This window comes from Bombus bifarius, unplaced genomic scaffold, assembly GCF_011952205.1.
Source record: "Bombus bifarius isolate JDL3187 unplaced genomic scaffold, Bbif_JDL3187 scf7180000008178, whole genome shotgun sequence".
Lineage (NCBI taxonomy): Eukaryota > Metazoa > Arthropoda > Insecta > Hymenoptera > Apidae > Bombus > Bombus bifarius.
In genome coordinates, this window is record NW_022884495.1 from 305,736 (window position 1) to 325,686 (window position 19,951).

The 19,951-nt window shown below is 38.2% G+C and overlaps 4 protein-coding genes across 12 annotated transcripts; 2 read left to right on the forward strand and 2 right to left on the reverse strand.

The window, feature by feature from the left end:
- Positions 1-87: 87 nt before the first annotated feature.
- On the forward strand, positions 88-13,745 carry LOC117209555 (dihydropyrimidine dehydrogenase [NADP(+)]). Of its 2 annotated transcripts, XM_033451712.1 has the most exons (17): positions 88-296; positions 373-483; positions 637-969; positions 1,044-1,352; positions 1,429-1,752; positions 1,830-2,040; positions 2,113-2,297; positions 2,386-2,601; positions 2,662-2,826; positions 2,909-3,061; positions 3,127-3,247; positions 3,319-3,581; positions 3,666-3,842; positions 3,935-4,159; positions 4,244-4,401; positions 4,472-4,599; positions 13,735-13,745. In XM_033451712.1, the coding sequence occupies exons 1-16, from the start codon at positions 252-254 to the stop codon at positions 4,548-4,550; spliced, it is 3,075 nt and encodes a 1,024-aa protein (XP_033307603.1). In that variant the 5' UTR covers positions 88-251; the 3' UTR covers positions 4,551-4,599; positions 13,735-13,745. The 2 variants fall into 2 exon arrangements, with proteins under 2 accessions (XP_033307603.1, XP_033307604.1); XM_033451713.1 differs by lacking the exon at positions 13,735-13,745 and having other exon boundaries at positions 4,472-5,111.
- On the reverse strand, positions 4,670-5,812 carry LOC117209577 (phospholipase A2-like). The gene is made up of 4 exons (XM_033451765.1): positions 5,303-5,812; positions 5,084-5,243; positions 4,871-5,023; positions 4,670-4,796 (listed from the first exon to the last, which is right to left on the reverse strand). The coding sequence occupies exons 1-4, from the start codon at positions 5,604-5,606 to the stop codon at positions 4,706-4,708; spliced, it is 708 nt and encodes a 235-aa protein (XP_033307656.1). The 5' UTR covers positions 5,607-5,812; the 3' UTR covers positions 4,670-4,705.
- LOC117209563 (differentially expressed in FDCP 8 homolog) lies at positions 6,024-8,912 on the reverse strand. 3 transcript variants are annotated; one of them, XM_033451733.1, is made up of 8 exons: positions 8,417-8,912; positions 7,903-8,166; positions 7,531-7,822; positions 7,282-7,452; positions 7,087-7,140; positions 6,744-6,985; positions 6,436-6,671; positions 6,024-6,364 (listed from the first exon to the last, which is right to left on the reverse strand). In XM_033451733.1, exons 2-8 carry the CDS (start codon positions 8,104-8,106, stop codon positions 6,121-6,123), a joined length of 1,443 nt encoding a protein of 480 aa, XP_033307624.1. In that variant the 5' UTR covers positions 8,107-8,166; positions 8,417-8,912; the 3' UTR covers positions 6,024-6,120. The 3 variants fall into 3 exon arrangements, with proteins under 3 accessions (XP_033307624.1, XP_033307623.1, XP_033307625.1); XM_033451732.1 differs by having other exon boundaries at positions 7,903-8,176; XM_033451734.1 differs by lacking the exon at positions 7,087-7,140 and having other exon boundaries at positions 7,903-8,176; positions 8,417-8,895.
- Positions 9,697-18,322, forward strand: LOC117209557 (probable inactive protein kinase DDB_G0270444). 6 transcript variants are annotated; one of them, XM_033451715.1, is made up of 12 exons: positions 9,697-9,924; positions 10,663-10,773; positions 11,262-11,413; positions 12,132-12,198; positions 12,310-12,557; positions 12,660-12,972; positions 15,657-16,134; positions 16,430-16,732; positions 16,837-16,895; positions 17,346-17,518; positions 17,733-17,895; positions 18,002-18,322. In XM_033451715.1, exons 2-12 carry the CDS (start codon positions 10,675-10,677, stop codon positions 18,056-18,058), a joined length of 2,112 nt encoding a protein of 703 aa, XP_033307606.1. In that variant the 5' UTR covers positions 9,697-9,924; positions 10,663-10,674; the 3' UTR covers positions 18,059-18,322. The 6 variants fall into 6 exon arrangements, with proteins under 6 accessions (XP_033307606.1, XP_033307607.1, XP_033307610.1 ...); XM_033451716.1 differs by having other exon boundaries at positions 17,349-17,518; positions 18,002-18,319; XM_033451718.1 differs by lacking the exon at positions 9,697-9,924 and having other exon boundaries at positions 11,249-11,413; positions 18,002-18,319.
- The last annotated feature ends 1,629 nt before the right edge of the window (positions 18,323-19,951 follow it).

Sequence of the window (19,951 nt, forward strand, 5' to 3'; positions counted from 1 at the left end):
GTTCCGTTCAAGTTTATTTGTACTTTCGAACCAAAGATAATGAGTCTTTCCATGACTCATTAGTGTTTTAAACGCAAATAGAGTATATGGAGTTTCGAAATTCCAAATACATTTCAAGTAGACCACTCAGTCAGTGTTCACGATAACTCGGAGTAAGTTGCTCCAGTTGTTATAACGATTGATGACATTTACGAATATAATATTTGTGATTACTCAATAATTGTGTGAAATTTTAATATCGTTGCGAAAAAATGGCATCTATCGCGTTACTTAGCAAAGATGTGCCTGATATCGAAGTGAGTAATTAATATATCATGACATTGAAGATCTGTTAGGAACATTCTTAATCTAATTCTAAACGTTCCTTTCCAGAATCTTTTAAGCTTAAATCCGAAAATAAAACCATTTGCAAATTTTGTTCCTTCGGCGCATACTACAGAAAATAAGAAAATGTGGAAGAGAAATATTAATGAAAACTGCACTGTAAGATATATTACTGATTAAAAATTACGGACTAAGTCTTATTTGAACAAGATAGATACTCTTAAGTTAGATCATTTTTTTCTAGATTGTTATTATTTCATTATTTTATATATTTTTATATATTTTATATTTTATTATTTTATTATTTTACAGAAATGTCCAACTCTAACAAAAAATTTCGATGATATAAAGCACACCACATTAAGCGAACGTAGTGCATTAAAAGAAGCCGCGCGCTGTTTAAAATGTACAGACGCTCCCTGCCAAAAGTCATGTCCAACGCAACTGGATATTAAATCCTTTATAACTTCAATTTCAAACAAGAACTATTATGGTGCAGCAAAAGCGATTCTGTCCGATAATCCTCTCGGACTTACTTGCGGTATGGTTTGTCCGACAAGTGATTTGTGCGTGGGTGGATGTAATTTGCATGCATCTGAGGAAGGACCCATAAATATCGGTGGTCTTCAACAATTTGCAACAGATGTAAGGAGCCAAACAATTTTGATTGATGTTTTGTGCATTAAATACGTCATGACTCGTTAATCATTGTTCCTTAGATCTTCAAACAAATGAACATACCTCAAACTAGAATTCCCGGACAAACCGTTCTACATTCCGATACTAAAATCGCTTTGTTTGGCTGTGGACCAGCTTCTTTATCCTGTGCATCATTTCTTGCACGTTTGGGATATGATAATATTACAATATTCGAGAAAGAAAATTACATCGGTGGTTTAAGCTCGTCAGAGATTCCGCAATATCGATTACCGTATGATGTCGTTAATTTCGAGATAGATCTTATCAAAGATCTAGGTGTTAAGATTGAACTGGGCAAAGCGTTATCAGAGAATGATTTAACGATACAGGTATTTACGTGTAATACTACGACTATAATTGATAAAAAGTACAACCAGCTTCAACTAACTTTTTGAAACTTTGTAGGGTCTTCAAAGTTCCGGGTATAAAGCAATCTTTTTAGGAATTGGTCTTCCGGAAGCAAAGACTGTTCCAATTTTCTCAAATCTTACAGAAGAGATGGGCTTTTTTACATCGAAGAGCTTTTTACCAAAAGTAGCGAAGGGTAGTAAACCGGGAATGTGCGCATGTAAAAGCAACGAACTACCTTCTCTTCATGGGAATGTTGTTGTTCTCGGCGCTGGAGATACAGCTTTCGATTGTGCTACTTCTGCGCTAAGATGTGGCGCAAAGAAAGTTTTCGTGGTTTTTAGAAAAGGATTCACTAACATTCGAGCCGTCCCTGAAGAAGTAATTATTGCCGTACAAAATAAAATATAGCTTTCTTCTTGTATTATTTTATAATTTAAGTTTTTCGATGTGATTAGTTCGATTTAGCAAGAGAAGAAAAATGCGAGTTCGTTCCTTTTCAATCACCGAAACGAGTAATTACTCGAAATGGAAAAATAGTTGCAATAGAATTCTGTCGAACCGAGCAAGACGAGAATGACGAATGGATAGAAGATGAGGAACAAATTTGCAGATTAAAAACAAATTTTATTATATCTGCTTTTGGATCAGGATTGCAAGATTCGAGTGGTAGTAATTTAAGTTGCATTAACATTTCCTTTTTTTTAAGAAGAAATATCTTTAAAGAATTGTACCTTTAAGTAACGCGAGCCATGGTACCCATTAAAATGAATAAATGGAACTTACCGGAAGTAGACACGGAAACCATGAGTACTTCTGTACCCGGAGTCTTCTGTGGTGGAGATCTCGCTGGTGTTGCTCATACTACCGTCGAATCTGTAAATGATGGAAAAATAGCTGCATGGTATATTCACAAATATATTCAGGTAATAATTTAAAAGATCGAAGAAATAATTATCTGTTAAAATCATATATCTAAGTGGTTTAAACAATGTTTTATTTGCTGTCCGATAGAATTGCTATAATTCGGAAGTATCCGAAGTCCCTCAATTACCTAAGTTTCACACTCCAATCGATGACGTTGATATATCTGTCGAAATGTGCGGTTTAAAATTTGAAAATCCTTTTGGCCTTGCTTCTGCACCACCGACCACCTGTAGTACCATGATTAGGCGAGCTTTCGAGGCTGGATGGAGTTTCGTTGTCACGAAAACCTTTTCTTTGGATAAAGTAATTAAATCATTGTTAAATATTTTTTGGGAAAATTATTTTAAGGAAGCAATGTTTTAGGATCTTGTCACAAATGTGTCTCCACGAATAATTAAAGGTACAACTTCACGCTACCATTACGGTCCGGAACAAAGTAGCTTCTTGAATATTGAATTGATATCTGAAAAGTCAGAAGCTTACTGGTGTAAGAGCATTACAGAGCTAAAAAAAGATTTTCCATCTAAGGTTTAAAAAAACATACAATTATATAAGTTTTTATAAGATTTCTACATCACTTTTGCTGATGAAGATTCAAATTTATTTTTAGATTATTATTGCCAGTATTATGTGTACATACAATAGAGCAGATTGGACGGAACTTGCTCAGAAAGCTGAATCAGCCGGAGCTGATGCTCTAGAATTAAATTTATCTTGCCCCCATGGAATGGGAGAATCTGGAATGGGCTTAGCTTGTGGCCAAGTACATAATTTAAATAATTTATTATCATTTTATTATCAACCGTTATATAAACTTTCATATATTAGGATCCCGAATTGGTAAGAAATATTTCAAGATGGGTTCGGGAAGCTATAAAGATACCATTCTTCGTGAAATTAACACCAAACATTACCGACATCGTTTCGATAGCTAAGGCAGCTTACGAAGGTACTTTTTCGCATATAAATAATTAAAATATTTTAATGATAAATGTTCGAAGAAATAATCTTTTGTAATAGGTCATGCTGATGGAGTATCTGCCATAAATACGGTTCAAAGTTTAATGGGCTTGCACGCGGATGCAACACCATGGCCAGCTGTTGGCATTAAGAAGGCTACAACTTATGGAGGTATGTCAGGGAATGCAACTAGACCGCTAGCTCTAAGGGCAGTTTCTTCCATTTCGAAAAATCTTCCTGGATTTCCCATACTTGGTATCGGCGGAATTGATTCAGCGGATGTTGCTCTTCAGTTTTTACATTGTGGAGCATCTATTTTGCAGGTGAATTAGTTAGCCATGTTATCTTTCTATGAATTTTCTACATATAACGTCAATTATATTGGATTATTTGTAAATGACGCATAGGTTTGCAGTGCTGTACAGAATCAAGATTTTACTCTAATTGATGATTATGTGACTGGTTTAAAAGCCTTGCTGTACTTGAAAAGTTTAGAACAAGTAAAAAATTGGGATGGACAAAGCCCACCGACGTTTAAACATCAAAAAGGGAAACCAGTTGTATTACAACATGCTCTTGGCAAAGTAAGTGTAACTTTTGGCTAACTGACTGAATAAAATAAATACGTACTAAATAAAAATATGCTATAATATATTATAATTGCTTTGTGTTTCAGAATATACCATATTTTGGAGAATATCAAAGACTTAGAGAACAAAAAATAGCTGAGATTAAACTTAACTCGAATCCACTCGATAAATCTGTCGAAATAACGAGACCTGCTCCAAAACCTATTGCGCCTGTACCAACTATAAAAAATGTTATTGGTAAAGCTTTAAGTCATATCAGTACCTACAAGGACTTGAATAACAAAGAACAAGTGGTAGCGTTAATAGATGACGTAGGTCTTAATTGTTTTTTAATTATTTCAAGTTTTATTCATTTTTATCATTATATATTAAGGGTAAACAATTCTATGCGTTAGGATATGTGCATAAACTGTGGAAAGTGTTATATGGCTTGTGCTGATTCTGGTTATCAAGCAATCAGATTTGATTCTGAAACTCACATTCCATTAGTAACAGATGATTGTACAGGCTGTACACTTTGTCTTTCAGTGTGTCCTATTATTGATTGTATTACGTAAGTTAATTATTTATTAAGATAGAATTTTAGTTATGAAAAGCATATAATTGTTTAATTTATTTTTCAGTATGGTACCTAAAACAATACCTCATGTCATTAAAAGAGGAATACCACTGAAAGGAACACTTGAATTTGAACATTTCTAACTATAACAAGCACTTTATTAAGCGCTAATATTTGTTTCAGTGGTAACAAGTACATTCTGCTCTTTAATATTTTCATCTAGTACAAAAATTAACTTAATATAGCAACAGCTTGCTACAAGTTACTTACACTATATTATTCAATTAACTAAAAATTATTAAAAATCTGGATTATCAAACCATTGCATTATTTGTGGCAGTGAGAAGTTGTAATTATATTCATCACATTTGTTATTCATCAATCGATGTCTAAAATTTAAGGATAACAAATCATATTAAAAATATTTTGTACAAACAATTGAAGGAACTATGAAATATATTACCCTGTGTATTTTTTACAGTCTACAATAGGATAATCTGCCTGAAAGCATTGGGGTCTTAAAACATTAAAATAGGTTTTTCCAATATTAGTAGCAAAAATGTTATGAGCTTCTTTAAGACATCGATAAAATGCTCTATCACATTCACATGATGACCTGTACATAGAATATGTTTTTTAGTCCCTTTCAATTAATCTAACGTAAAGTATTAATTACCTTGTGAATATACCATTGTTTAAAAGTCCTTCTCGTTTTTCTCCTGCTGAAATATTCTCCAAACAAAGATCATGTGTTTTACAACAAGCATCTGTATTATCAAAAAGTCCAAGATCTTCTCCATTTGGAGATACATTACCATCACCACACCAGTATGTTCCTAAAATTTACATTATCAACTTATTTATATTAAAAAAAATATTAAATAATATTACATACCTGGAAATATTGCCTTAATTTTGGATTTAAATGAGTTAAAAACATCACCAATTGTTGATTTTTTCTGTGTATTTTCATTCTTGGGGAGCATATCAGATGCCAGTGCCTTTAAATAATTTTTAATACTCACAATTTTCTTATGGATCGCTTGTTCGGAGTTTATTAGTATTTGAATTGACTTTTCCATTGAAGTAATATATGTTTCTTTTAATGTTATTGAATTAGAATCAGATTCAAAGGCCAAAGTGACCGTGGTACATAATAAAAATATATAGATTGTAAAAATCATGATATTTCTACTCATAAAACACGATTAGGAAATACGTGATGTAACAATTATCTTTCTATCATTTTATGTGACGTTCTTACTACGTAAACGGTAAAGTTTTCCTTAATTGTATTGAATTTTACAGAGATAGTAACGTATCAGCAATTATATTTTGATTAAAAACGAACAGAAAGAAATGTTGCTGTTAAAAATTAATTTAGCAAAGAGTAACTTCAAGAAAAATATTACCTATCATTTTTTTGGACAACAGATTTTTTATCAAATGCTGTATCAACAATAATGTATAAAATAATTTTATCTGAATTGTTCGTTCTTACGCGAATTATAATTAGCAATCCACTTATGAAAAAATAACAGATTTACTTAAAAATATCTATCTCCTATTATTTAAAATAGATGCTGAGATATCATATATATTATAGAATATATAGATACGAATTTTTAAAAATCAGTTTTATTTTATAAAAGAATTGCACAAAACATTATATATATATACACAAATCACAATAAGCACGACTGTATTTAGCGTTTATGTTGCATCACTTAGCGATTCATTCGCATTCAATCCATTTTCCGTAATATCATCTGTGTCCAGAGTTTGTTTATCTTGCAAAGCACGTCGCTTTTGAAGCCTTGTACATCGTGAACAACAGTGATTTTGTTTCGACCAACATGCACGATGATGAACAGCCGAGCACTGACGACAAGTGATAGAACTTGCATTCCACGGGTATATAATTTCATCATTACCACACAATTCGCATAAATGACCTCTGTACATTAACATTTAGCGGCTTAGTTATAAAATAACTTAGACAGAGTATCTTCGATCATTGAAGTTTACCTCGCTTTGCATAATTCGCACTGTTCTGTGATGTGAGTGTGCATAGTATCATACACAGTACGAATTTCTTCCAAAAGTACTCCATTATTAAGATCAACGAGATCTTTAATCGAATAATTTCCCGAGTTTTCTATCATATGAGTGCGTATTCCAATTTTCCATGGTAATCCTTGTTTATTAGCTTCTGGACATAAAACTAAGTAATGTTTCATCATCTGCATTTCCTCCCGCATCCTCTGTTTATTATTTATTTTTAATTAATAAAACTCTTTGCTTTTCTAATGCAAAGTCATAATCATTTAATTTACCTTCACTACAGAGAGATCTGGAACTAAAGTAAATAATTTCGGATTTAATTCTTCAAGTAACAGAACAGAACGTTCTTCTAAAAGTGTTAAAAGCTGTGCAGCGGCACGAGAAACAAATCTTGGTTCCATGTCCCAATTTCTAATCACTCTTGCAGGAATTACCATTGCAGTGTTCCAATGACATCTTTGGCAATAATACAATCCACTATAGTCACAAAGACGGGGTTCAATCCATGCTGATTCTATATTTACAAATAACGTATTTTAAAGGAAATATTAATACATAAAAAAAATGTTTTCATTTGTAACCCATATTTGCAAAAATTTCCCTTATGTATGTTACCTGTATTTTTAAATGGACTGCCAAAACAAGATAAAGATAGTCCTTTTGAGAAAGCTTGTAATAAAAATATGGTTTATCTACATCACAACAATGTAGAATATCTCTTGTACATAGAAAGTTACTCTTTTCTAAAGTGAGTTTATTTCAATCTAATAATATACCACTTATAATGTGTTTATTAATGAATATACTTACTAAATGTTATTTGAACTTTGCATTCAGCACATCTGTATTTCTGACTTGATAAACCCTGTTCAGGACAAATATCTTTTGTGTAAGTATAACCACCAGCTTCACTAGCAACTACATGAACACACACTCTACATATATTATTTAGACATTTCCAATGGCAACAAAATTTGCAATCTATAATAATATTGTAAAAATTAAACATCATGGAAACCCACATTTAAAGATAATAAATTATATTTTAACGAGTCTTACCGCTACACATATACCATGATTGGAGCATGGTCCAAATAGCTCCACTACAATGATCACAATATACAGGCCCAGAAGTAGTTATATAATATTTTTGTGGTACTAAATGATGTCCTAAAATGACTTCTGTTTCAAGCAAATTTTCTTCTGATGTCTCTCTTAATTCTTGTACTCTTAAGCGTAATTCAATTAATCGTCTAACAAGCCATTTTCGTTCATCAGAACATTCTGCACTTTCTAAGACCATTTGCTTACATTTTTCTATCATATCTTTAAGATATTCTTCAGAAGTAGCCTAGAAGTGAAATATAATTAAATGAAACAAAGAATTATTACAATATCTGTTATATTATATTTATATAAATTATTTCATACCTTAGATAATGAAAGTACAGTTTCCACTGATTTTAAACTAAAAGGTATAGCAGCTTTACTGTCTGAACTATCATCTGCTTCTCCTGTCATATAATCAGACGACGAAGAAGGTGTTGATGGCACAGTATCAGAACTGTTAATTCTGGTTCTTGATTCATGATTAGACTCGTATGATTTATTTATATTATTTTTTATATCCACCATTTTCCATAGATACTGCAGTCAATTATAGGCTGGAAGTATTCTTGTAGCTACTTTTGTTGACTGTTATTAACCATTAAATAAATACTTTAAATATCATATATGCTTATAGCCGATAATAATATTCATTTGTTTGTTTATTTGTGAATGACAGAAATTTTTAGATATTGGCATATCATAATTACTAAAAGATAGTAATTTATAAATATGTTATAATAGGCACCTACTTAAAAGCATAAAATGTTAAATGAAGCTATAAATTACATACCTAGCTTTTCTTAAAACTTGTAAGTGTAATACTGGTAATACTTACTTGATATATCGTTTCATGTAAATTTCTGAACACCTTAAATTATGCGCACTTTAATATTTAACTAAATTTTTACTTCTATGATACAGCATTATTATGTTTTAACGTATATACATGCTACTTTCATGTTGTATGTAGTATAAATGGTACTTACATACTTACATATAGGCATAACAAATTTGCGAACTACTGACATCTGTCAGCGCAAACGTCATATATTCGCTATTTATTATGAGAGTGTGTATTATGCTTTTATCAACTTAGAAAATGATCAGCGAAAAAAAGATTTTCGATCGAATAATCGTTTCTTGTGATGTAATCGTATCAATTGATCGTTAGTATATGAATGATAAAAAAAGAAGAGAATAAATTATACATTATAACCGTAATACAGATTATACGTTGCTTTTTATAAATTTTTACAATATCATATCATATTTAATGAAGATCATTTATGTACAAAAAATGTAGGTATATTAATAAATGGAATAAATTATACATAAAAGATCAACGTTTAATTACATTTCTAAAGTTTACGTTTCTAACGTTTGCCTTAGATTAATGTCCGCCATGTCATCATGTATGATTTTATGTTTAATCGAAAGATAGGCTTTGAACGATTACAGTGAGCTTACGTCGATTAGAATAAAATCTACATTATAATATTTTTCATACTCCATATATCTTTTTACTTTAATTTGTTTGTCAATTAAGTGTTTATATACTTATAGTACTCCTACATTAAGTATGTATATAGTTTATACATACTTACTTTAAGTCGCAAGTATTTGATGCAGATACGCATATAACGTATCACACGACACATAAATATAAATTACATTATTGTCGTAAAATATAACAATTTTGTAAGTAACATAACGATTAATTTGTCTCTTAATTCTTATATTTAAAATTTGCACCGATGAGTTTCGCGCGTTTAATGCAAAGAACTGAATTCAGACATTTTCAATACGTTGATAGATGGCAGGAGTGCATTGCGATTTTTAAATCGATTCGCGGTTCTTCTGATCTCGGCGCGAAATTATGAAAAAAGGTTGTTCGGTCTCTTTGTCACAGAGAAGGATAGATATCGTTACTTTACGAAAGAGTAACAGCGAGAGCGAAGGAGTCCGTAGAACAAGGAAGAAATCGAGGCCCCGAATCTAAATAAATCGATCAGTAAATAGATCGAGCCTGCTTCCTACTGTTTTACGATTGGATAACAAGGGGAACAGGGGACGGGAGGTTGAGGAGAGAAGAGGCCGTGTATTTGTGGAGTTGAAGTCGGTAGCTACGATCGCCTTCTGGCAAACATTATCGTGACACCGTTTTGTGCGTGTTGAAGAGTTGGCCAGGTTCGTTCGATCGGTTCTTCCGCCGTATCGACCGGTCCGGTTGTTGGCCGCGCGCTTCCGATCCATGAATCCAGTGATATAGTAATTTTCCTCGGTGTGTATTCAGCGTGCATCGTGATACAACGATTCTTCAGCGATTACTCGCGCAACTTACTGGCAAGTAACCATGAATCATTCTGTAAATTCGCGCACTAACTAAACTATATTCGTTTCGGCCGGTGCGCGGCCACTTCCGTGTACATACTACGAATTCCTCTCGGTTGCCGCCGCGTTCCAAACGCTTTCCTTTTTATTTTTTCTTATTTTTTAATCGCCGAAAAGTAAATTTGGGAAAGTAGATTTAATTCGAAACGTCGTCGATATTCGGAAACCGATCGGGAATACTATAGAATTACCACAAGTCTTAAAAATATTAATCGTTTGTTTCCTGTCACTTTTTTATATCAGCGTTACGTAACGAGAATGAAATTTAGGAAAACTTTTGAATGCGAATTCTTTCTACCGTTGGTCCATATAAATCATTGTATGTCTCATTCAATGTGGTATCGTTTTCCTTAATTGATAACTTTGAGAATGTCAATGTCAAAATTCTTATTAATTCACGTAAATTATAAAATAAAATAAACTTACTGTTCGTGATGGGAAGCTCTCTGCAGATTCTTCGAAATTTGAATGCGCATAATTTCGGGCAACTCGGACACCTAGTACGGTCCGTGAAACAACTATACAAAATTCACTCTCACGTAATAATTAACTTCCACTCGTTTGCATTGTAATCGATTAAATCGGCACGGAAATCGGTTTAGACACTAATTTCTTCGAAGTTAATGACGTACTAGTTCAAGTGACGCAGACTGTTTCCGTTTAATGTTATTGCGAAAACGTGAATTTCAGATGTAGAACGACATGGCTATCAGCATAAAATTCACAAAATTTGACAACACACCATGGGGATTTCGATTGGCGGGTGGAAGCGATTTTCCACAACCGCTGACTGTGATCAGAGTACGTACTTTATATTATATACCAGATATTATCTTTGTATTGCTTAAATATATTCATACAAATGTATACAGACATATAGATAAGCAATAGCTTTTAGTTTAAATAGTCGATGAATAATTAGCAAGAAACTGATAAACGTGCATTTTACCTAGATTACTGCGCAATAAACGTTCGTGTAACCTAATGCACGAAAGTATAATAAGTTGCATACTTGCAGGAGTATTTCATGATACCGATGTTTTAGAAACATCGGTAAGGTAGAATAATTCTAAGATAGAATTGGTAGAAATACCTGCATTACCGACTCTGCGGTATTTCAAGTGAAAGTGCAACCGTGACTGTAAATATATGTACATACATGTTGCATATTGAAACGCATTGATAATTATTCTCGAATCGTATGATTCTAACGAGTTTCAATCTTTACATAAATTTTAGCGATACGTAAATCGAATAAAAGTGGAAATCGATTTAGAAATATTTCTTAGGTGACAGAGGGAAGCCTGGCGGAATGTATGGGTTTGAAAGTCGGCGATGTTGTAGTGAGATTAAACGATCAACCCATCAGTAGCTTGACCCACGGTCAGGCACACGAGGAACTAATGCGAGCAGGGAATAATTTTGTTCTGGGTGTACAGAGGTAAGTACTTACCTAAAAGGGGTGCACAGAAGAGAATCCATCGACTCCTCGAAGAGAGTAGTTGGATTTCTACCGAAAGTAGATCTACTAGCTAGCCATGAAAACAATTCGATATCAATGTCAACGACACGCTGTATCGTTACACCGAATTGACCCGCTTGGAGGGCAAGCTTAACTTGAACTACTTTTAACTGCAACTTTATTTCGAGTACCTCGTGATTCACGACGAACATCCTTCGATGAACGCTACCGAAATTTACATTACACGGCAATTTATTAGACGAATTATCGGTAATATTTTAACGAAAAAGGAAAATGATTGAGAAAGATGGGAAAAACATATCGATGTCCCTGTATATTTCGTACGCATTATTATAACGCGTCGCAGCAAGAATATCCCAGCGTACGGGCAACGTGTGGTAACGAGAATTGCAACACTTATAAATAGGTGACCCAGAATGAAATCTGTTTATCATTGGTTGGCGATTTTATTGCTGGCATTTACACCGCACACATTTGTTCCACGATCCCTCATTACCCTTTCGCGCGTGAACCGGCTCGCATTAAGCTTCAAAAAGCAGTTAAATTCGTTGCCCGTTCCAATTCCACTCACCTAGAAGATCGCTGTTCGCGGAACAGTGTACAGACCACGCGTGACAGATCGATCGAAACATTTCAATTCGAAACACTATTAATCAGGCACGACTGTGTTACGCAGAGAAGAAGATTCGCTGAAGGCTGTGGAGGCGTTGTCCGAAGAGAACATCGTGCCCTATAAGATTCCGGTACGTATCTTAGGACAATGTCCATAAATTCCACGTTGCTTGAATATTTTCTTCGATTGAAAATTCAAATTTTCTGCCTGTTCGATCGGCCTTCATAAACGCGTTCGTTAGCTCGCAGATTTGCCACCTGTTTTCCCAGAGCAAATACTGAAAGGGGAAACTGTGATCGAGCGGCACGAGGAAATAACGTGCGAAGTAAAGCCGAGCGAAGAGGAGGTGAAGCCAGAAGTGGAACCACTGCCGGACAAGCCTAAGGACGCCAACAGCGAGATCGTACCGAATCAGAATCTTACGGACGACGAGATCGCGCAATTGATCCTCGAAGAAGAGGAACTTTTGACCGACAAAGGCGTTTTGGGGTATACGTTCGGTTATTTTATTTGTCCTCCTTCTCCTATCGTTAAAAACGGATAATGAAGAATTACGCTATCGGCGAGTTTCTAATAACGTACGCATTCCAGGGTGAACTTTAAGAAACTCAAGCCCCGCGTCACTGCTCTGAAACAATCGAAGGTGATCGAAGAACTTCAGAATATCGCCACAGCCGAACCACCTTTGGTCGAACAGTTGAGACGTACCTCGGTGTTTCTGCAAAAACCACAAAGACCGATACCGACGCCTCGTAAGAAACAGGAGGAACAAGAAGAGACAGAAGTCGAGTCGTACAAAGTGGTGATAAAGAAGCAGAAAAAGCGGAGCGTGACCGACCGACTACTAGAGAAGGGTCTGCTGAAACCTGAGGACGCGAGTACTCCGGAACCACCTACTCCCGAGGTAAACATGGAAAATATCGAAACGGAGACGAAAATCGAGGGAAACGATTCGTCGATCGTTTTGTCCATACCGCTCGATGATAGTTTATGCTCGCAACAAACGCTCGAACCAATCGTCGCGCGTTCCACGGTGTCGTCCTCTCCATGTCTCGAACTTCCGATCGAGATTTGCCAGAGTCGGCGGTCTTCTCTCGATATCGAACCTGAAACTTGTACGAACTTGGGATCGGATGTTACATGCCCGGTACAGTTATCGAAACGCAGAGAGAAGGCGTTAGCGTTAGCGCGACGCGCGCCGAACAAGTGCAAGTCGAAGAGCTTGTGTACGAGAGGGCATTACTTCCGAAGGTGTTTGTTCGGGAAGAAAAGCCACGGTGACGTTAAGAAAGCGATTAAAGTAAAGCCTTCGTTCAGGGAACGGTTCCAGGAAAGCGACGCTGTGCGATCGAGCGGTCGCGGCATGGACCAGCTTCAACAACTTCCACGTCGCTGTAGCATCGAGAAATCTTCGAAATCCAGGATCAAAGGTCGTTACCTTGAGACGTACTTGAAACGAGAGGATAATTGGATGAGGCGAATGATCGACGGATTGTTCGAGAAGACCGATGGCTTTTCCTCCAGCAAATTATTCGATAGGCTGTTATCAAACAGAGGAATCTCTCTTATCAAATTGAGAAAAACTCGTTACGCGGAGAAAATACTTGTTCGAAGCGGAAACTTTGTCGCGGTTCGCCTTCCTTCCGGCATTCTGAAATATTTCGAGCAAGGATATTCGACGGTCATCGGAAATTCTATAAAACCCAAGTCACAAATTGATAAACGTTTGTACTTTAAAGGTCATTACATTCGGCGCATTCTTTCGCGCAATCTTGTCCGTTTGATCAACTATGTCAAAGACGTAGCGTGTTCGAAGGATGTTGACAGGAGAGACAGAAGGAGGAGCTCGACAACGATTAAAACGAAAGGTCGTTATTTAGAGACGTATCTGTTGGAGAACGTATTCTTCGATTTGCAGGATCTTCGCGATCGTTTCTCGGCACGCCCGACCGTTGTCTCGTCGTCGAGGAAGAAATTTTTCGCTCGAACTCGTTACGTCGAACGTATCCTTAAAAACCACTTGGACGCTCTTGGTTTAATCGTAAAATACATTGGCTGCCAGGTTGTCCGAGGTATTCCCGATTCTTCCGTCGTTATTCCAGGCTGTTCGTCCTTGAACTCGCGCCAAACCGACGCGCCCGTGTCGTCCATGAAAGAAGACGACGTCCTTTCCAATTTGATCCGTTCCTCCAAAGACTTTATCTCGGCCGAGGTTTTTCACCGTGGCAGTAGACGACTCTCAAGATCATCCAGAGGTAGCATATCTGCCGGCTCTTCCAACATCTCCGATACTTTCGGGAGCTATCTCTTTAATTGGCTTCCTACGAAGTTGACCAGAGAATCGGCCGATCGAACGATTAACGATAAAAAGATGATGCAGGATAACGATCGTGACGGTCGTAGGCTATCTTTCGTGCCCACTATTCTTTACGAGGGTCTAACGAATCGTATAGACGTGGATTTCACTAGATTAGTGGCATATGCGTTTGTCCCTTGTACCTCGATCATTTTGCTGTACATGTACAAGTAATATTCGTATCGAGTAAACAGTCTAATCAACGTCTATTTAGATAAGGTGATTCGAGACGGTACTATTAATGATTACGATTATGTTTAGATTTAAAACGACATCACTTGTTCTAGGACATCCCTAACAGACGCTAGATCATCATGGACCATCTGTAAACGTATAAAAAAAATGAAAAAGTGTTCGTCGTTCGTAAAAGTGTGTGTTGTATCTTCTGTCCAATGTAACCGTAACCTTTCTTTCGTAACTAGAGATAGCCAATTATACTTGTTTCCAGGGCCGTGCAGCAGCCGGACAACGAGAATTTATCCATCGACTAAAAAAAAAAAAATAAAAAAAAAACACACATAAACTAAACTTGTCTTTCGCGGGAAAAATTGTGAAAGTAGTTTGTCCGTTAAACGTTACATATTTTACTTAACCAGCTGACGAAAGAGACGTGGCATACGTTTAAGGTAATGCATGGTAAAATGCACGGTCCTGCAAGTATACGTAACGTAGTATGTACTTAAAGAAGTTCAGTGATCGCGCTCGCACGTCGATCCATTGATATCTAGTCTAACGAGTGTACAGAAATCTCGCGTTATCATGCACGCGCAGATCGATGCATGTAATATCTACGTATAATTACCTCAATGTCAATGTACTCACGATGGATTGTCGAGAGAAAAGTACATTCGAAATAAAATGCGTATATCTGGATGCTAAACCCAATGCTAAAATTCTCGATAATAATTCCCTTAATATCAAAATGAAGCAATTAGGACGCTGCGTTTCGCCCGGGATCACGATTCTCCCCAAAATCCCATTCTGTTTTCCAGAAACGATGACGAATGGATCGCGGGTGCATACGTAACTCGAGATTGAACGACGCGATTGAAAGAACCGATTCGCTCGTTAAGCGATAACAGGTAAATTAGCGTAACAACGCGACGCAGGTGGTAAAAGCGTTCCGTATGCACTTCGATCCGGTGTCTTTGCACGACAGACCGGACGAACGTTCACCGTTCACCATCCACGAGCCCTGTATACTCTGTACATAGTTTGTTGTCTGAATTCAGGCGACACCATCGGCCACTCCAGAGCCAAGCGGCTGTAGATCGGATCAAGAACGCGAGCTCGAGTCGCGTCCCGAATCGAAAGCCGAGTCGAAAGCCGAATCGAAGCCGGAGGAAAGCGAAACCGAGCAGCAACCGGAAGAAACGATAGCGTGCGACGAGGGGAACGCCGAGGTCGCGAGCGTTCACGAGGAGGAAACGCAGCAGGAGCGAACGACACAGGGATCTATTCTGAGCGAGATCGAGAAAGAGATGGCGAACGTGGCAGCGAAAGTCGATAAAGAGAAGATCAAGGAGCTTGTCAGTACGGAGATTAACCTGGAGAAACAGCTGGAGAACGTTCAACGACAGTTATTGGCGTTGAAGCAGCTACCGAGCGAGATCGAGAGTCACCTGAGAATCGTGTCGGAGCAACTGCAGAAGATCATGGAGCTGAGCGGCGTGCAAAACGGCGCCACTGACAACGACGAGGGGCGACGAGGTATGCTCGCTCTCTAAGATTACATTTTCGAGCGAATAAGCCTCGATCGGTATCTCGTGCCAGCCTACGCACACGCATATTTTCAAATTTTACGCGTTCGCGACTTTTGAAGAGCTGCCAAGCGTCAACTACGTCCGGCCTAACCGACGTTTCGTTGCGAAACCGACCAGACTGCCTTCGATTCGATTTGCCAGCCATTCGCGTTCCTTCCTCGCATAACTCGAAACTCTTTCGGCATAGTTATCGCTCTAGAGTTGTCCGATGAAACGATGGGCTCGTTCGTTTGATTTTTCAGAAGCGCAAGAAGACGCGGAGGAGGCGAAAGAATCGGAAGAACGGGACGAGGAACACGAGGAACTGGAGGAAACGGAGGAACACGATGTGACCGAGTACACCGAAGATATTTCGTACTCGGCCTATTCCGACGAACACGTGCAAATCGTTCGTGCCAGCGAGGAAGACGACGAAGAGACGGAGACGCAGGAACTGGAAGGAACTCTGTCCGTAAAGAGCGAAGAAGGAAGCAGAGTGAAGAAATTTGTCGTTTCTTACGAGACGAAGGTTTTGAAATCGCCCAGCCCTGCACCTTCTTCTCATGGTAAATATTTAAACAAACTCGTCGTCGCATCGATCGATAAAACGATCTTTACAAACTACTATCGTGAAAGAAAGATAACGGAAACAAGGCGATGTGTATTATAGGCAGTTTCGAACCAGATCCAAATCTATCGGCAAAAGATCAAGTTATTCAGGAGTTGCAGGTATTCTAGAGAATGATACGGAATGTAGATTGAATGTGCAGTAACTCTTGTTCTTACACTGTGTCATCTAGCATATTCCAGCATCCTGTACTTTATCTTAATCGCATCGATGTATTGGAGAATTTCGTCGTTCTTCGACAAATATCAAAGAATGCACCTCTCTTTTTTGAGTTATCCTAGAAAAAAAAAAAAAAGAAACAAAAAAGAAAAAAGAACACGAACCTAAAAATTTAATAACTTAACGTGAGAAACACTAATTTGTTTCCCTAATTGTATCCTTACACTTCGTGAAGATGAAGTTATCTGTGCCACGTACATTCCATCGAACGTCTGAACGGGAAGCACGCGGATTCCTTCGTAACCCCGTGTCAAAAGCATTCCTGGATCGTGAAGAAACGATTAATTTAAATAGCTATGGATCGTGGAATGATGTTTTTCGTACGTTTGCAGCAGAGAGTAAAGCAACGAGGGAGAAAACGTTCGCAAGATCTCTGGCCCCAGGCTAAGCAGGTCGAACTTACGCGCGGCCGCAGATGGAGGTGTCCGAATGATTTCTTCAATGACGAAATGATTGCAGAGGTTTTATCTTCCCAGGCGGAAGTGATTCGAGGCAGAGCTCTAGGGTAAGCTTAACTTTTTATCAATTCCGCGTGAATTTGCATTCCTACGATAATGATTTAATAACGCAATGCGGTTGCTTCGTGCATTTACGCGCGTACGTCTGAAAGTATGTGGTTTCGTTTCACCGAGAGTTACAGCAAGAAGAACGACGATGCAGGTTACGTGATTAATTATCTTGGTGGAACTATTAGTAATCTTTGTGATTTATGAACGCAGAGTGAACTTCAAAAAGTACGAGAAAACGAATCTACCGAACTACGATCACTTAATGAACTCGAGCGTCTATAAGATGATTCATAAGATGGAGCGAGAACCGAAACGAGGAATTCCAGCTAGACCTGCCAAAGTAAACGCCGCGGAAGACATAATCGAGAGGGTCGTACGTATCCGATAAGATCTAAAGAATTTTTCCGGTCGTTAAAGAAAGAAAAGAAAAATATTCGAGGGCCGATCTCAAAGCGGTGCTGCGTGTCTTTTTATTTCAGAAGTCTCCAGCATTGAGCATCGCGGATGACAGGAGCACTCGAAGCGTCAGTCACTGAACCCACGAGACATCGACGATGAAAGAATAGAATTCTTTCTTGCGCCATGAAGATATCGAATAAATAGCGATCGGACGCAACTAACCGACGTACGGCCGAACGATACTTAAGAAACGACGAAGGAAAAAGAGGAAAAAGATAGGAATACGTGCGCTGCGATCGAAAGTATCAAATATAAAACATAAGGTTAATTATTAAGTACGTGTGCGTGTCGTATATACATGTTATACGGATTGAGCGTTAATAAAAGGATTGATTCTTTTTCGTAAAACGTCATTTCAACGAATACCATCCTTCCGTCTATCTTTCTTCCACGAGTGTCGGTATTTTACTACCTCGTCGTGTAAAGTAGGTTGTCGAAACACGATAATCGGCCTCGTCATAAAAAATTCACGGAATCGCGCAAGAAGACGTCGCAGTCGGAGGCAAAGTTTCTCATCGAAGCGATGATTCGATCGTTCCATTTCGACGCAGTAATCCGAATGATTGGCGCGCTTTACGCAAGATCCTTTCGCGCAATAGGATATCCGAGGACACGAGTTGGCTCGACTCGCGGATGAGTCGCGCATACTTTCACCTTTCCGGAGTTTCCGACTCTGTTCCGAACCGTGTCCCGCATGCGTACAGGGGGCTGAGTCACTTCTGCCGTGGCCAACGAACGTTCTTTCTCCTCTCTCTTTCTCTGTCCTACGCGGTAGTCGTCTCATGCTTAGGGTCCGAGAACGTGACGTCGGTCCCGAGCAATTTATGTAAAGCATTCTAGGCATGATTCACGAACTAGTTCGCGCCCTCGTGACCGCCACCGGCGCAGAAAATGCAGCCACTCTCGACAGCACGAAAATCTAGGCTCATCCGGTCGCGCAGCCGAATGCATTTCAGATTCTGCTTCGTGCTGTGACTTTGAGCCACGATTATGAGATAACGTTCCTCGGCCGAACCAACCGTCCACCTATCCTGGATATTCGCGTATATCTTGTCATATTTTCATCGGCAACTTTAGCTTCATCCTAATTCCACTCGAACCTGTCATTCTCGAATTGTCGTATGTTTTTCTTAAGTTTTTCTCCAAGTTTTCGTAAAGTATTCCTTTCAGAATGTCTTTCCTCTCCATCGATGATCCGAGGTAAACGCTGTCCGAGTGGAAGTACGAGTATCTCACATCTAGTTGGGACCGGAAGAGACCCGGCAATCGGCTAATGGACAATTTTTCAGAAGAAATATCGTCGCAACAGTCGGTATCGATGCTCGATCTTTTAATATAGAATCTTGCTATGTCGTGGTCTTCAAATTACAAGCGATAAAAGTTTCGTTCGATATCGTATAGGAAGAGCGAGACGGTAGTGTGTGATTGCAGTGCAGGCTAATCGGTCGATCGCGTTGTTCGAAGTACAATCGAGAATAAATTATCGCAGAGAGAAGTACATGGGCGGACAGTGTGGCGAGCAAGGTGCTTCTCTTCATGGTCGAAGCATTGGGAGCAATGACAGAAGATGGAGCGGTAGGAATCGGCGCTGCGGGGGAAAGAAAGGTACAATGGAGGAAAAAAGAAGAAACGAAACGTCGGGAATGCCATCCTGATACCACCACCACAACCGCGTATCCTTCTTTATCCTTGTCTGCTTTTCGTCTCTTCTCTTTTACTTCCTTCCCCGGTACCCCTCCCTTTCGCATTTCGGTTCTAGCTCATTCATTCTTATCTTTCCTTCCTTTCTCCATTTTCTTTCTTTACGACGCTTCCTCCTCGTTCGCGAAAGAGGTCATTTCCGTACCTTCTTCCACTCCGCTGGCTACCCTATCAACCCCTGTTTCCGGCTCCGCAAACCGCTGTTCCTCTCTTCTCCTCGTTATCGTTCTTCGTCGCGACCATCTCCGTTCTTGTAAATCCATCGTCTC

What these genes read in the sequence shown, in the direction of transcription:
- LOC117209555 (XM_033451712.1), top strand. Translation starts at nt 252, where the DNA reads ATGGCATCTATCGCGTTACTTAGCAAAGATGTGCCTGATATCGAA. An exon ending in AAGATGTGCCTGATATCGAA is followed by an intron (nt 297 to 372) that starts GTGAGTAATTAA and finishes GTTCCTTTCCAG; the next exon opens with AATCTTTTAAGCTTAAATCC. An exon ending in TGGGCTTAGCTTGTGGCCAA is followed by an intron (nt 3,062 to 3,126) that starts GTACATAATTTA and finishes TTCATATATTAG; the next exon opens with GATCCCGAATTGGTAAGAAA.
- LOC117209557 (XM_033451714.1), top strand. Translation starts at nt 10,675, where the DNA reads ATGGCTATCAGCATAAAATTCACAAAATTTGACAACACACCATGGGGA. An exon ending in AACCGCTGACTGTGATCAGA is followed by an intron (nt 10,774 to 11,261) that starts GTACGTACTTTA and finishes AATATTTCTTAG; the next exon opens with GTGACAGAGGGAAGCCTGGC. An exon ending in TCGTGCCCTATAAGATTCCG is followed by an intron (nt 12,199 to 12,309) that starts GTACGTATCTTA and finishes CGCGTTCGTTAG; the next exon opens with CTCGCAGATTTGCCACCTGT.
- LOC117209563 (XM_033451733.1), bottom strand. Translation starts at nt 8,106, where the DNA reads ATGGTGGATATAAAAAATAATATAAATAAATCATACGAGTCTAATCAT. An exon ending in ATCATGGTATATGTGTAGCG is followed by an intron (nt 7,453 to 7,530) that starts GTAAGACTCGTT and finishes ATATTATTATAG; the next exon opens with ATTGCAAATTTTGTTGCCAT. An exon ending in CAGATCTCTCTGTAGTGAAG is followed by an intron (nt 6,672 to 6,743) that starts GTAAATTAAATG and finishes AATAATAAACAG; the next exon opens with AGGATGCGGGAGGAAATGCA.
- LOC117209577 (XM_033451765.1), bottom strand. Translation starts at nt 5,606, where the DNA reads ATGAGTAGAAATATCATGATTTTTACAATCTATATATTTTTATTATGT. An exon ending in AATTAAGGCAATATTTCCAG is followed by an intron (nt 5,244 to 5,302) that starts GTATGTAATATT and finishes TGTAAATTTTAG; the next exon opens with GAACATACTGGTGTGGTGAT. An exon ending in AACAATGGTATATTCACAAG is followed by an intron (nt 5,024 to 5,083) that starts GTAATTAATACT and finishes TTCTATGTACAG; the next exon opens with GTCATCATGTGAATGTGATA.